This window comes from Xiphophorus hellerii, chromosome 6 (genome assembly GCF_003331165.1).
Source record: "Xiphophorus hellerii strain 12219 chromosome 6, Xiphophorus_hellerii-4.1, whole genome shotgun sequence".
NCBI classification, from domain to species: domain Eukaryota; kingdom Metazoa; phylum Chordata; class Actinopteri; order Cyprinodontiformes; family Poeciliidae; genus Xiphophorus; species Xiphophorus hellerii.
This window is the reverse complement of record NC_045677.1, coordinates 1,384,993-1,402,109: the sequence shown is the minus strand read 5'-3', so window position 1 is coordinate 1,402,109 and position 17,117 is coordinate 1,384,993. Positions and strand designations below refer to the sequence as shown.

Sequence of the window (17,117 nt, the reverse complement as noted above, 5' to 3'; positions counted from 1 at the left end):
TTTGCAGGCCATTTCCATTCAGGGTCATGAAGAAACTTTGGTCCAGACACCCAGCTATTAGCCTTCAAAAGAGACTCCACACTTGTTCCTCTGGATGCCAAATCTGCTGGATTAATACTGGTAGCAACGTACCTCCACTGTAAGGGATTTGACAAATTGAGTATCTCTCCAACTCGATTTGTCACAAAAGTCTTAAACCTCAATCTTTCATTCTTGATGTACTTCAAAACTGAAGTACTATCAGTCCAAAATACTGAGTCTTGTAGTTCCATTCTTAACTCCTTCTTCAACAGCTTATCCATACGGCTGGCAACCACTGCAGCAGTCAACTCCATGCGAGGGATGGTGATGGGTTTCAGTGGAGCTACACGGGCTTTACCCATTACAAATGCACAATGCACTTGTCCATCAGCATTACACTGCAACAGGTAGCTCACTGTTCCATATCCATTCTCGCTTGCATCACTGAAATGATGAAGCTGCAAACTTGTGGCTTGTCCAAAGTCTTCTGGTTTCAGACATCTGTTAACTCCAAACCGTTCAAGCCGATGAAGTCCTTCCAGCCAGTTTTTCCACTTCTGGACCATATCATGTGGCAAAGGATCATCCCAGCCAACGTGTCTTCTGTTTAGATCTTGTAGAATCCCCTTTGCGACTAAGACAACTGGTGCCAGAAATCCAAGATGATCGTAGATGGAACTTATGATGGACAAGACTCCTCGTCTTGTCAGAGGTCTATCTTTGAGGATGATCTTGAATTTCAGCAGGTCTGATTGTACACACCACTGTACTCCCAACACACGCTCCACAGGTAGATCATCATTATCCATATCCAGGTTCTTCACCTCAATGGATCTTTCATGCTGTGGTATTGCAGTAAGAACACTGCGTCGGTTACTTATCCATTTGAGAAGTTGAAATCCGCCTTTCTTGCACAAACCACGAAGTCCTTCATATAATGACACAGCTTCCTCTTCTGTGCTCACAGAAACCAAACAGTCATCCACATAAAAGTTGTGAAGCACCGCATCTATGACATTTGGTGTAAACAGCTGTTGACTGTCCTCTGCACACCTTCTCAGTGCAAAACATGCACAGTTTGGAGACGATGTAGCTCCAAAAAGGTGTGCAACCATTCGATACTCCACCAGATGCTGATCATACTCTCCATTTGGCCACCAGAGAAATCTCAACAGATCAGAGTCAGATGGTGGTACTCGGACCTGGTGAAACATGGCCTCAATGTCCGCTGTGATAACAACAGGTTCCTTTCTGAATCTGGTGATGACACCAACCAATGAACTGGTGAGGTTTGGACCTTGTAAGAGTTGAGTGTTTAAGGATTTTCCTCCAAATGTTGCACCACAGTCAAACACGACTCATCTTTTTCTTGTGAGGATGATATACTCCATGGTGTGGTATATACCAAACCCTCCCATCACACCGTTCAAGATTTTCAACTGAGACTCTCTCAGCATAGCCCTTGGAAATTATATCATTCATGAAGTTAGTATAGTCAGAAAGAAATTGATGGTTTTTGGTAAACTTCCTTCTGAGATTCAAAACACGCTGTTCAGCCAATTTCCTATTGTTGGGCATTTTCAGATCTTTGTGTCTCAGAGGTAAAGCAATGGTGTAATGTCCCTCTTCCAGCTTAATTGATTCTGTAACCAGCTCCAAGAATTGATTATCTTCTCTGGACCATCCAGGTTGTTCATCTTGAGAACATTCAGGAAAATCAACCTTCAATTGTTGTTGCCATAAGTTCTCAAGTCTTGACACAGAAATCCTGTTAACAGTAACAGTTGATTGTGGCTCTTTTGTGTCGACATCACAGTCTCCTCTGAGAGGTCCATTCACTGTCCATCCAAGAATCGTCCTAACTGCATAGGGGCCTCCATTTTGACTTCGGATGACATCCCATGGCTCCAGCGCTTTAGGCACATTGGTTCCAATAAGCAAATCAACTCCTGAATTGATTTCAGTTATCTTCAAATTTTTCAGATGTGGCCATCTTTCGAGGTCTTCTTGGTGGGGGATGTTGCTGTTATGAACGGGCATGCTTCTTTGTGTGAATAAGTCAGGTAATTCACAAAAGATGTCTTCATTTAGCCCAGCAATCTCCAAATCTGACACAGTGTTGCTTCCAACCACCCTTTCTTGACCCATTGTCCGTAAAAGGATGCTTGTATGTCTCCCAGTGACATATAATCTGTTCATCAGTTCTTCGGTACAGAATGATGCAGAGCTTCCAGGATCTAAAAAAGCATATGTTATTATTGTTTTCTGGCTCTTTGTAGACTTCACTCTGACTGGTAAAATAGAAAGAGTACAGCCATGCTCACCGGCCCCAGTTAGACCACTGGATTGAGCAGAGATGGAGGCACTTCCACTTGTTGTCTCCACTTCCTTCTTCTTATGGACTGGACCAGTTTCCTTTTCTTTGGAGAAGACATGAAGCATGGTGGGATGTCTTAAGCTACACACTTTACAGTGATGCCGCCTTTTACAGTCTTTGCTGATGTGCCCAGTGCATAAACAGCCAAAACACACCCCATTTTCTTTCAGAAATGTCAATTTCTCCCCATGTGTCCTCCTTCCCAGTAGAGGGCATGTGTCCAAGGAATGTCCAGCTCCACAAAATAAACAACTCTTTATAACAACTGTCTCTTGTCCTTTCTTTACTTCAAGGTCAGCTTTCTTCTGCATATCTCCAACAATAGTAGCAAAACTACTTCCTTTTATCTTTAATCGCTGCTGTGATTTATAGACTCCTACATCCTTCTTTGGTCTAGATAAAGAATCTTGAATATCACCGAAAAGTGGATCACTGGTGATCTTCACTTGCCTTTCTACGAACCGAACAATGTCACTGAAAGTTACTCTTCTTTTGAACTTCTCCTGTAAATCACATACATCATTTCTCCATCTGTCCCGCAGTTTAAAGGGCAGTTTTTTGATGATTGCTTGCATATTGGCAGGGACATCCAACTCATGCATACATCCATTGTTTTCCATCACATTGCAGCATTCCCTGAGCAGAAAGCTGTATGCTTGTAAAGCTTTTACATCTTCTGCTTGCAAAGCAGGCCATGACAAAACTTTATTCATATATGCAGCAATTATCTTCAATGAACAACCAAAATGTTCTTGAAGTAACGATTTAGCTTTAGCATATCCAGAATCACTAGGCATATGAACACAGCTTCTTACTAGGTCATGAGGCTGACCTCTAGTGTACTGCTCCAAGAAGTATAAACAATCTTTGGCGCTGTGCGCCTTTGTTTCAATGCTGTGTTCAAACGCTGTCATGAATGTCTTAAATTGGAGTGGATCACCATCAAATATCGGTATGTCTCGTTTTGGCAGAAAAAATAAAGATTGTTGATTTACAAGCAAAGTGACCGTGCTGAAAAACTGAAGCAGCTCCAACCTGCACTGGCATCACAACAGCGATTTCTTTGGGCCTGAGTCAAAAGAAAATACCACCAAAGCAAGCTACGATGTTAATGTTAATAGCTAAACATGGCAAACCTTTTACTGAAGATACATTTATCAAAACTGTGTTTTGAAAATGGTGGAGAACATTTGCCCTGAGAAGAAGCAAGAATTTGCGAATGTTTGCCTGGCACGTAACAGTGTGGCACTGAGAGTTGAGGACATAAAACTGAGTGTTTTGAACGGTAACGTCTGTCACTATCAGCAGCGAAAAGCCAAAAGAACATTTATGCACTTGGATTTATGGCACTTATTTTTATTAAACTCTTGAGTAAGATTTGGTTATGAACCTGTAGATGAAAACTATTACTTTCTGAAAGATATTGTAAATGACAAGAGCAAAATTCACTTGTTTTAAGATTTAATAATAACAGACAACTTTGCATTACTTATAACACCTGTTTAAAATGTTCTTGAGGCAAAGATATTTTTAAACTCGTAAATTTAAGGTATTTCAAAAGCAGAATTTGTGTTTTTAGAGTTGTTCTCATCTGCCTGACTGGCTTATATTTGGTTTTTTTGTCATTTGAAAAATAAAGATAATTGTAACAATGAAAATTGTTTTATAAGTGCATGACACTTTTGTAGTTAAAAAATGTCCGAACAAACTATTGGCCCCGGGCATCTTGACTTTATCAAATCTGGCCCTCTTTGCAAAAAGTTTGGACACCCCTGCTCTAGACCTTCTGCTGTCAACATTAGAAACACTGTCACTTGGCTTTACATCATCCTCAACATCAGCATTTTCATCACACTCTAAATGCTGAGAAACTAAAGGTGCATTATGCTCTTTATTCACGCAGGGATCAACACTGGACAATTGAGCCTGATTTAATTCAGCTTCTTCACCCATTTGAGCTGCATTGTTGAGTTGTTCTGCACCTGAAAGCCATTTTTCAACTTCTTGTATAAATTCAGAATTATATTTACACAAGCTTGAAAACCAGGTGTTTTGTCTTTCTTGTTCTTCAGCAGGAAACAGTGGAATAACAGACTCATACAGCTGTTTTGCATTTTCAAGCATTAGTTTTAAATCATCACAGTGAGACTGAACACTCTCAAGATTTCCTTCATTTTTCATAAGCTCTTTAATAATGTTTATTTCTCCTTTAATTTTATGAACCTTTGCTTTGAGATCATTTTGAAGCTTCTCAATTTTATTTTGTAATGCTTTAACAGTTAATTTTGGTCGTCTTTTTTCATCTTTACCGCTTACAACGGAACTCGATTTAGATCCAGCTGACTCCATTTCCCGTTGTTTGGTTTTAACAATTCCTCTTCAGACAAAGCGATTCAGTGTGTGTATTTGTCCATACCTCAGTTCCAGCGAACTTGATTGAGCTGCAGTTAAGGAATCTCATTCAATTAACTGATGACGCAGTGCTGCGTGCTCCATTACCGCTTCCAAACTGTTCCAAGCAGAAGCGAAGAATCCAGACTTGCCTTTCCAATGATCCGCTCATTCGATTGTCTTTCTGTTGACGATAAATGTGCGGCAAACTAGCGGTATTGTAGAGGGCCGCACTGGGTTAACGCGGTGAATTTCAAACTGTCCGACGCGTGCTTCAATATACTCCAAGTCGCTTCAGGTTGTTGCAATCATCAATTTATTCCACTGCGACAGCCATACTTCAGACTTTACAAGGACTGACACATACTGACCAGGCTAAACCATACAATGTGGCTAACAATAAACGACACTACAACACGGTCAACAGAAATTATGACCACCACCGGAGCACCCGCTTCCTCATACATACAAATCAGCGCGCCAGTATGGCTCCCATTCATACCTTAGTGACAGTCACGCCCACCTCGACACACCCACCACCCAAGTGTCAAAGCCGTGTGCTCCTGCCACATCAGTAATTGCTCATTTCAACCATAAGGCTCTTACAATATTAATGTATTATGTTTTGTTGCATTGATAAAATTAAAGAAATGCAATAAAGAAATCAGATTTTTGATGTCATTTTCATTATGAAGATCGACAAGGAAAGCGTAATTTTTTTTTTCCTTTTGGAACTCGGAAAATCTGCTCCCAAATGCAGTTTGCATAACGACGATCACTCTTTGTAAATAATCACCGTCAAGTGTGTGATCGAAAAACCAACTAAACGGAACGTGCATAATGTGCCCCTTATGTGGGCAACACATGGAGTGCAATAAAACGCAACCTGCAGTTATACAACTAAAGCAGTTGCCTTTTGAAAAATTAAATTAATACAGTTTAAGTTTGATTTCTGTGCAAATGCCAAGCAAGTCAGTGTAATGGTAAAACATAGCATCCTCGTCTCTTTTGACACACAACCATCCTCGGACTTCAGCAACAAAACACAATAGTAATTCTAAACTAGTGTAATTCTAAATATATACCGACAAAAATCACTAATCAATTTATAAAAACTACCACTTTGTTACTAAATATATGTGACTAAGACAGGATTGTGTTCTTACGTGTTTAATGTGACTTCTGTTTACGGACATCACTGGACAGCTTCTCAACATGGGGTATGTAAGATGTAACTTTAATATTGACAAAGCAGCTAATGTACCTTCCCTGGAAATGTCTTTCCACATTACCGTATTTTTTGGACTATAAGCCGCTACTTTTGTCCCATTCTTTGAACCTTTCTATAGCCCGGTGCGGCTTATATATACACGTTTCCAGTTTTTTTCTAATTTTTATTTGTAGGTGCAGCTTATAATAAGGTGCGCTCTATAGTAAGGAAAGTACTGTATTTGTTATTTGACAACTTCTCACTACATAGCAAACATTCAGGTAATTATTCTGCATTGGCAATGAATGCAAATGATTCGATCCAAGAATTGTAGAATCTCTTCTCGGCTATTTTCCTCTTTTCCCACCACACACCCATCGGTTTGTTTACAACAGCCACCTGCCTCGCACCTCGCCCAACTGAAAGAAACGTGTCGCAGGCCTTGACGCAAATCGTCATTGACAGAAATGTTGAAATTTTATATTTATTCTACACATTTTTATAGCATTGGAAAACGTTAAGAATGATTGTGTTATGTTTGTCCTTCTACAGGAGCCGTATTAAAACAAAAAATATATTTTCCACGCCCGTCTTTTTTCTATTTTCAAACATTTTTGAAAAAGGTTCAGAGAGCCACTAGGGCAGCGCTAAAGAGTCGCATGCTGCTCTAGAGCTGCGGGTTGCCGACCCCCGGTCTAAACCCATAAGGAAGTCGGCCATTTTGGATCAAAGTCACCATTGTGTCGTTTTTATAGATGTCATCTAATCAAACTCCTCCAACAGCTTTTGAGACACGGACTTTAAAATCATTGAACATCAAAAGTTATCAAAATCTTTTTCATACATCAAAGCATGTTGGCATGGCCAACCCTCAAAATCTGACCATTCGCCATGAAACATCAAAGTGCAATAACTTCCACATACAAAGTCAGATCTGCACTTTTATGTCTCACTACAGATCAACCCTCATCATATTCAAATGGTCAATTGGTGACATTACCTTAGCCATACTCCCTTTCAACAGTAAGTCACCTGTTTTCCTACTGTTTGTCTTCCTTTTACTCTATGGTTTATGCAGATTGAAACCTGTGTTTAATGATGTAGAACAACATCATGGCAAATCCATCTCTCACTGGCTGCTGGCTGGAGCTTGTGGCTGAATGGAGAATTCTAATCCCTCACCATTTGGTTGGCCCTAAATCACAAATGCATCCTCCAGTTTGCACCAAACTTAATATGACTGAAGTTTGTTAACCTCCACAGAGCCAAATGGCATTAAATTGTAATTCAACTCCACTGTGCCCACTGTGTTATTTCAACTGCTACATCTCCTTAATACATCAGCTGTTCTGCACTAGATTTTTTGTGCATCATCAGAGAGTACTGCTCAATGCGTCAATGTGCATTGTCTGGTGGACGGCTGCGGGAACTGCGTGAGAGCCTCAACAACAGAGAGCTGGTGGCATTGCCAGAGCTCCCTGCGGCCCCCATAAGGCCAGAGCGGCGCAAAGCTGTGAGAGCCTAAAACGCTGTTTGCAGCTTTAAGTTATTTGTGAAATTAGTGTATATTATCAGTCTGAATCTAAGTTGAACCAAATAATACTATTAGGCCCGAGCAGCAAAGCTCTGCGAAGGCCTATTGTTTTCATACTGTTTGTTATTATTAGGCCCGAGCAGCAAAGCGCTGCGAAGACCTATTGTTTTCATACTGTTTATTATTACGATTCTGCCCCCCTAAAGAGGGGGCTTTTTGGGGGCTTTATCATACTCAAAAACTCATCAAACTTGGTGGTTGCCTGTGTGAAATTTACGTATCTTATGCTCGTCGCACAAATTGTGCAAGAAACGGCTCAACAGCGCCACCTAGCAATTTTCAAAAGACCCTCCGCTATGACCTTACATCATAGTAGAGACATGAAATGTGGTACACTTGTAGAGCTCCCCAAGACGCACAGAAAATACAATTAATGTCATAGTGCAAGTCAGACAGGAAGTCGGTCATTTTGGCCGTTTACAACATCCGCATTTGATCGAACTCCTCCTAGGGATTTTGATCGATCAACAATCTGACTTCAAACTTGGTCAGATTGTTCATAAGGCATGGCAGATTAAAAGTTATCAAAACGGTGAGTTTTCGTGCATGCTGAAGGGGTGTGTTGAGGAAAAATGATTATTTTAAGTGCTTAATACAGTTAATCTTACGGCATGTGTAAAAGGTATATTGAACATTCTTATTTTGAACAAATTTCTTAATTTTGAACAGGTTTGTGTTAAGGATTTAAAACTAAACTATTGATGGGCAAGTATTCAAACTACAGGAACCAAATGCAGATCAGAGGGGATCTCTCAATGGGGCTCCTGCTGTGTTGTCAGAGAACAGGAGGCCATAAAATTAGCATATCCTGCAGGGCAATATCACTTGAGCCTGGAGGAGAGAAGTCTGTTTGGTTCACAGAAGATCAAAAGTCTTCCAGAACCAACATCTGGGATGGTGTAAAACTGAATACAACATAGAATGTTGAAACAACTAACATTTAATTTCTAAGACATTTTTCTAAGTATTAATAGCATGTTTTTTAATGAAGATTGTATTATCTAATTTTAGAACTACTAATCTAGTAAATGATGAATGTATTTGAAAATTGTACTATCTGTGACAATATCAGAATCAAATGGAAATTGTTTGAATGAAAATGTTTTGCTTAGTATTAGAAAATTGCTCAGGATTTATGCTAAATGGGGTTTTGTGAAGATAACCTTTCCTTGAACCAAAATTACTGGATTTAAGTTTCTCCTGAGAATTTATGTAAGGAGAGATAACGGGAGAGACTTCGGATTTCACAGGTATCTGTGAAATCTTATCTTATGTTTTTCTTTACCCAAATGACCGTAGAATCCAGGAGGCCAGGATGCAGCTGTTGGCTCTTTTGTTGAAACAGAGAGCAAATGGCCTTTGATCTTTGGCGTAAATTAGGGGGAGTTCTAAGTTTCTCTGAGTGTCCAAGGTAGTTTCCAGTTGGTCAACCAGAGGTACGCCTTAATTGAATATATTAAAAAGGAAAGACACACCTTCAGTATAAGAGTTCGTGCACAGGAGTAATACTTCAGACAGCTGCCACTATTTTGCTTTTTTGCATCAGCTCTCTCCAAAGACGCGTCTTTGCCTTTTCTTTGTTTTTCTTTCTCTATTTTTCTTGTCTCAGGTAATGAATGTATATCTCTGTTCCTCTGCAGTTTTGTTGTTAATTCATACGTTGCTTTGTATGGGATTAAACTCTGTAATTCTGTGACGTCAACACGCATTGTTGTTTTTCCTTGTGGCCGCACGTTGCCCGCTGAGAGTACCTGGGAGTTTGAGGAAGAGAGAGCCAAACTTTTTTCCAAAGTTAATTTATAAATTATTCTTCCTTAACAGGTGTTAACAGGCGTCAAAGTTTACCAACTCGCCATGAAACACGAAACTCATATCTCATACACAAATCTCTCAGAGGCACCAAACTTTCAGTGATTGATCATCATCAGGTGCCCTACAATACCCCATGGTCAAATGATGACATCACTTAGGCCATGCCCCCTGAGAATAGGAAGTGTCATATTTTACTGTGAACGGTCGCTAACTTACTTAGTTTGATGTTGACCTAATCAACATCAAACTGTGTCCAGAGACAGAAGACTTGTTGGTGTGTTGTGATACGCTGACAGGTATCAATGAAGTAGGTGGGCGTGGCAGCGTGGCAAAGTGACCTGTAACGCCCTTGCCATACGTTTAGCTCTAAATTCCACAGTTTCGAGCCGAAGTGAACCAAACTCACTAGGATCGATCCTTATCCAACCCCCAACAGGAATTCATAAAAATCTTTGGTGAGCGTGGCCTAATTTCTCTATAGCGCCCCCTACAATATTTTAAATGATCATCCCCAAGCCATGCTTTAACCTAGAATTATTAACCTTGGTACACATGTGTATCTTGTCAGGATCTACAAAGAAGTCTCTTGGAGTCATGGTCCAAACCCAACAGGAAGACGGCCATTTTGGATCTAAGTCGTCATTTTCTCTTTTTCACAGACGTCATATCTGATCGAACTAGTCCTACAGTTTTTCAGATACAGACTTCAGAATCATTCAGCACACTTTAGAGGCATTGAAGGTCAAAAGTTATCAAAAGATTTCTCATACATCAAAGCATGTGGGCGTGGCTTAGTGTCAAACTGAATATTTGCCATGAAACATCAAGGTTCAATAACTTCCACATGCAAGGTCACAGCTGCATCAGACTAACTATGTCTCACACAGACCCATCCTAATCACATTGTCATGTCCAACTGATGACATCACCTTAGCCCCGCCCACTTCCGACAGGAAGTCATCTGTTTTTTCTACTGTATGTCTTACAGTACTTTTACTCTTTGATTCATATGGGTTTAATCCTGTGCCAACTGACATAAAATGACATGAACTCTGTCAATGCTGGCTGCTGGCTGAATCGTGTGGGCGTGGCCTAATGGTGAATTTCAATCTCTCGCCATAAGCATACGGTCGTCTCTAAATCACACATGCATCATCCGATTTGCAACCAACTGGATATGTATGACCTTTGTTCACCTCTAAAGAGCCCAGTAGCATTAAATTGTAATTTGACTACACTGTGCCCCCTAGATTAATCCATCAGCTATATCTCCTCGCTATATCAGCCAATGTGCACCAGATTTTTAGTGCGCCATTGGGGAGCGCTGCCAAACGCATCTATGTGTATCCTATTGTTTTGTAAGGCCTATTGTTTTCATACTGTTACGATTACGATTCTGCCCCCCTAAAGAGGGGGCTTTTTGGGGACTTCATCGTATTCAAAAACTCAACAAACTTGGCGAACACATATAGCCTGTGTAAAATTTAAGTATTTTAAGGTCGTCACAAAAATCGCAAAAGAAACGGCTCAACGGCCCCACCTAGCAACTTTCAAAATACCCTTTGCTATGACCTTACTTCATCGTAGAGACATGAAATTTGGTACACTCTTAGAGCTCCCAAAGACGCACAGAAAATACAATTAATGTCATAGTGCAAGTCAAACAGGAAGTCAGCCATTTTGGATTGAAGTTCCGATTTTGACCCCATTTTGGTCGTTTACAGCCATCGCATTTGATTGAACTCCTCCTAGGGATTTTGATTGATCAACTTCAAACTTGGTCAGATTGTTCATAAGGCATGGTCGATTAAAAGTTATCAAAACAGTGAGTTTTCGTGCATGCTGAAGGGGCGTTATCAGGGGTCAAAGTTCGCCTACTCACCATGAAACACAAAATTGTTGTATCTCCTACACAAAAACTCACAGTCACCAAATTTTCAGTGATTGATCATCATTGGGTCCCCTACAATAACCAGTGGTCAAATGATGACATCACTTAAGCCACACCCCTTGAGAACAGGAATGGTCATGTTTTACTCTCAATGGTCTCTATCTGACCCCTTTGACCTAATCAACATGAAACTGTGTCCAGAGACGGAAGACATGTTGGTGTGATGTGGATTCCAAACCCGACTGGTTTTGATAGAGCAGGTGGGTGTGGCGAAGTGACCTGTAACACCGTTGCCATACGTTTGCCTCTAGATTCTACATGTTTTGACCGAGCTGCACCAAACTTTTCATGAGTGATCTGGTTGGATGCCTGAGGATCCTATATCGTCATAGTTTGACATCATCTAAGCACCACACCCTCAGAACAGGAAGTGCTAAGAGCCGAGCTGCACCGAACTCACTAGGATACCTCCTTATCCATCCCTGAACAAGAATCCATAAAGTTGTTGATGGGCATGGTCAAATTTCTCTACAGCGCCCCCTCGAATATAAAAAAAAAAATCAGCCCAAAGCCCTGCTTTAACCTAGAATTATGAAACTTGGTACACGTTTATCTTGTCAGGACGTTAAAAGTTTTGAGAATAAAAGACATAAAATCATGCTTTCAGACCGAAAATGTGTTGCTCTTGGATTATGACAGAAAAATTCCTCCATATCTCCGCTTCGTCAGTTTTCGTTGCCTACCACTTTGTGGCTGACTTGCTGTCGTTCTGAAACACAACTTCCGAAGGACCTAATTTATGCCCTCAACATTTCTCGAGAATACTTTGAGTCATTTATACCAGCAGAACTGACAACGTCTCTAACAGCTGATTGTTACCTTAACAAGCTAAAAATAAATGCTGTGCTAAGACAGGCAGAACTGGACGCTCTTTGAAATGCTAATAGCCTCCGTTACTGAAACCATCGATCCGACAGGACCCATGGAGGACTGGTGGGGGTGGTAAAAAAGTCCAGTGTACCTATTACCCCCACACCAGACCCTTAACAGCACAGCTGTTGCCAAACACGACACACCGCTACACTGCAGAATCAGAGCAGGAGGAATTGCCTTTAAGATTTAAGACTTTTGACAATCATTGTACAATAAAAAGTTGCTGTTGGAAATATGGCAATGTTTACTAAGCAAGCTGTGTCTATTGCAAAAAAGCAGTTTTTTGCAACAGACAAAATTGAAATTATTTTGTTCCACTCTACTGTACATGTGTGAATACATAAAATTTTGCTCTGTATTCAACGATCCATGGGTGAACCATCAAAGACAAGCAGCGCTAAAGGAGCTATTACTACTGGAGATGCTAACGGAGCTAGAACACAGATACTGAATGCGAAACCATTACTGACACTGGCTGAAGATCAGAACCTAAACAATTGTTGCCGAACCGGACACAGAGTTATAGAACTACTTACCGGACCACACATTCCGAACAGAGGTAAGTGTCATTCATTGTTTCATTTATGAAGCTGAAGGCAGCAGCAACAAGCATCTGCTCCTCAGGCCAACTCTGTCCTCTTCTTCTGTTTGGTCGTCCTCATCTTCATCACTGCTTGTGCTTTCTACATTCCGATTGATTTCGGCGCACTCCGGTTCAATTCGAAAAGGCTCAATAACTTTACTCATCACTGTTTTGGCTGGAGGGAGCCAGGCAGTTGGACCATTTGACGTCATTTACCCATAATGCATTATAGCGTGAACAACAATGGCGACGTTTGTGTGACAATATTTTATTAAAATTTATAAAAACTAAATAATCTTCTGCATTATTACTATATTGTTTTTACATCTAAAATAAATATTTCCAAAATAAGGTCTATTTTTATAACTAATAACTAATCCCTTTAAAAACAGTATTTTTTAAAGAATAGACCGTTTATAAATCACTGAACAGCTTAGGACCACAATACATCAAAGATCTGCTGTTGTATCAACCTTCCAGACCTCTTAGGTCTTCTGGTTCTGGTCTGCTCTGCATCCCCAGAACCAGAATCAGGACCAAACATGGAGAAGTAGCATTCAGCTTCTATGCACCACAAATCTGGAAGAAACTTCCTGAAAACTACAAAACAGTTGAAACACTGAGTTCCTATAAATCTAGTCTAAACATCCACCTGTTTATAGTTGTTTTTGATTCACAGTAGCTGGAACACTGATCCACATATATAATGTTGATGATTTTGATACTGGCACTTAACAAAATCTTATATTTACTGCTTGTTTCATATTTGGTGACTGTATAATGTTTCGATGATGTAAAGCACTTTGAAACACCTTATTGCTGAAAATGTGTAATTCAAATAAACTTGACTTAACTCCTCGACTATCACCACGCACAAATGAAGACCCCTTTAAAGGGCAGATCTGAAAAAAAAAATTCTGCTTTGATTCCTCATAACATGCTCACACTTTGCTTAGTTGACAAAGCATATTGTTTCAGTGAATTGAGAACATAGATTATGTTTCTATGAAGAGAATGTCTGCCTGCAAGAAAAACTAACATTGAACTCGAACAGATCTGGTGTCTAGTGAATGCATCATTTAGTGGGCATGGACCTGGATGCTGAGGAAAGGGAGTAGGGGCAACACTGCTCTTTGGCAGACTGGGCATGTGGGGGTTGCCCTGTGTGCCGCTCAGGGTGAGAGTTGGTGTTGGAGAGGGGATGCACTGGTCACTGCCAGCAGAGAAAGAATGCTAGACCCTCTCACTTAGCTGGCTGCCTCCGTTGCCACTTCAGCTGTAAATACATTTGAAATTAAAAAATATTTACCTGCAATTACAGCAAAATTCTGATGAGCAGGATCACCTCCAATCTTTTCATCTTTGAAGGGAAAAACAGCACCACCTGAAGATTAAACAAATATGTTATCAATTTGAACTAGGACATTTTATCATTACATTCTCTGATTATCTGAGTGGGATTCTACCAGCTTCTATTTGCCAGAGGTCATTAGCAAGGGGCATGGGGGGAATGGTTAGGGGTGAGGCTCCACAGTTGGACTGGACCAGGATTCCATGGATGCTGACTGGAGCAGTCGTGCCTGAGTGAAGTGCAGCTTTCAGCGGTGCCACATTATTCAGCTGAACTCTGGATAAGCATCCAACAAAGCCTGGGCTGTTGTAGCGCTCTATTAGAATGGGGTCAATCTGTCCCGTTTCTGCAATAAAAAAAGAGGAATCTTTAATATGCTCAGGCCATCACAAAGTCTGACAAACTGTGTACTAACAAGGAACTGTCCAAACTTCTGAAAGGTTCATTGTCATCTTCAAAGTGGATTGTATAGATTGCACTGACAACAAATTTGTGTTTAAATATACAACTTATATACTGTATATATATATACTGTATATATAAAGGTATCATTACAGATATATCCAGCTGTTACTCAGAAGGAACCATCTCTGATTATGAATGGCTGTGACTTTATAGATGAAAGAATGCAATAAGAAATTCATAAGGAATACTGACATCAAATTTCTTCCCCTATACCCTGAGATGAACATTTGCTTAAAAGTCAAAATGGTAACTGTAAAGAAAATAAGAACCAAATATGTTTCTTTTCAAATTTAAATTCAAAAATACTTTATTAATCCCAAAGGGAAATTAAATGTTGTAACTCATTAATTCAGATACTTCAAAGAGTTATTGTAGATGGTGATTGCTGTTTGCAGGAAAAATCTCCTGTACCGGTCTGTATTACAGCGAATCTGATGAAGCCTCTAACAGAAGACACTCTTTTCTCAAGATAGTCTCATGAAGAGGATGGTCAGGGTTGTCCATAAATTTCTTTATTTTATTAAGACTCCTTTTTGCAACATCATCTCCTGAGGTTCCACAGTCGTCCCCAGAACAGAACCACCCTTCTATATCAGGTTGTCAAGCTTTTTATGTCCCTGGCACTGATGCTGCTGCCCTAACAGATGACAGCAGAAGAGAGAATATTCTCAATAACAGACTTATAGAAGATCTGCCGCTTGTTTCAAACCTTGAAGGATCTTAGCTTCCTCAAAAAGTCCAGTCTGCTTGTTCCCTTCTTATCGACGCTTCACTGTTGCGTCTCCAATCCAGTCTTTTGTCCAGATGAAAACCGAGGTATTTATATTCTTCAACCACTTCCACTTCTTCTCCCATGATGGAAATAGGGTTTTATCTAACTCTGTTTTTCCTGAAAAACTCCTCTCTCTCCTCTGTTTTGTTTACGTTCAAGATTAGATAATTGTTCCTACATCATGACACAAAGCGGTCCACCAGCTCTCTGTACTCGGCCTCTTGTCCATCTCTGATACACCCAATAACTACACAGTCATCTGAGTATTTCTGTAGATGACAGAAGTCAGACTTGTGCTCGAAATTGGAAGTGTAGAGTGAAAAGGAATGGTGAGTGTACAGTGCCCTGTGATGCTCCTGTGTTGCTGACCACCTGGTTAGACACAAGCCCTTCACTCTCACAAACTGTGGTCTGTTTGTTAGGTAGCCATAGATTCAGGTGATTGTTGAGGCCTCCACCTGTGTCTTCTGGAGTTTCTGACAAAGCAAATAAGGCTGAATTGCTTTAAATGCACTGAAGAAATCAATGAACTTTATCCTCAGTGCTGCCTGCTTTGTCCAGAAGACGGTGGATTTATTGAAGCAGGTGTATGATGGCATCTTCAACTCCAACTCCAAGGAGACACACAAACTGCAGGGGGTCCTGATATGTGCTTGTCTGCTTATTCACATGGGCCAACACAAGTCTCTCCAGGACCTTCATGATGGGGGATGTCTGGGCAACAGGACTATAATCGTTGATGCCTGATTGGTGAGTTTTCTTACAGATAACAGGATGTCTTCCACAACAGTGGAACCTTCTCTTGAGCCAGGCTAATGTTGAAGAGATGCTGCAGAATCCCACAGAGCTGCTCTGCAACCTCAGGCCTTCAGGACTCTGAGGCTGACATCATCCAGACTTGTAGCCTGGTTCTGGTTCAGTCTCTCCAGCTGCCTCTTCACTTCTAGATACAGAAAAGTGGGAGGTGGAGGCAAAGAGCATCTCCTGATTTGGTTGAAGACAAACTTGTGGAAGCAGAAGAATCCATGACTGAGGTGGAAGAAAGAACATCTGAGGTTTGACAGGAAAGCTGTGGGTCAGAGGAAGGTGGGATGTCTGTATGGCTGGAGACAGGAGAGGATGATGATGAGCTTGTTCCTGAACTGCACCTGCTGAAGAATGTGTTCAGTTCTATCCAGACTTCCATCTGTCTGATCCTCCTTTTGCTTTAAGCCTGACCACACATCTCTGATATTGTTCCTCTTCAGTTTATTCTCCAGCTTCTTCCTGTACTTCTCCTTCCTGTCTCTAATCTTGACTTTGAGCTTCTTCTGTATACTTCTCAATAACTCTGTGTCTCATTCCCTAAATGCTTTTGTTTCTTGTTTAACATTCCTTTAGGTCACTGGTGATTAATGGTTTATTATTCAGGAGGCATCTCACTGTTCTGTTCTGCTGTCTACACAAACGTTTATATAGTCAGTCACACACTCAGTCATGACACTGATGTCATCTCCACGTGGCTGGAGGAGAGTCGTCCAATCAGTTGCTTTAAAACAACCCTGGTAGGCTTCTTCTGCTTCCCCTGAACATTTACTAACAGATCATCCCTTCACCAGGGGTTTGTATTCAGAGCAGAGCAGATCATATTATGATTTGATTTCCCCAGAGGAGATATTGTTTTCTCGGATGGAGCAGCTATTATTTAGAACAATAAGATCCAGAGGACCTATTCTTA

At 40.6% G+C, this 17,117-nt stretch overlaps 1 protein-coding gene across 1 annotated transcript in view; it reads right to left on the bottom strand.

Annotated features, from left to right (window-relative positions):
- Positions 1-17,117, bottom strand: part of cntnap2b (contactin associated protein 2b) — a 74,607-nt gene that overhangs the window by 5,220 nt on the left and 52,270 nt on the right. The window contains exons 23-24 of the mRNA XM_032565059.1: positions 14,279-14,509; positions 14,122-14,196 (exon numbers count right to left, since the gene is read on the bottom strand). Of these exons, the coding sequence (XP_032420950.1) occupies positions 14,122-14,196; positions 14,279-14,509 (306 nt within the window). The remainder of the gene's footprint in view (positions 1-14,121; positions 14,197-14,278; positions 14,510-17,117) is intronic.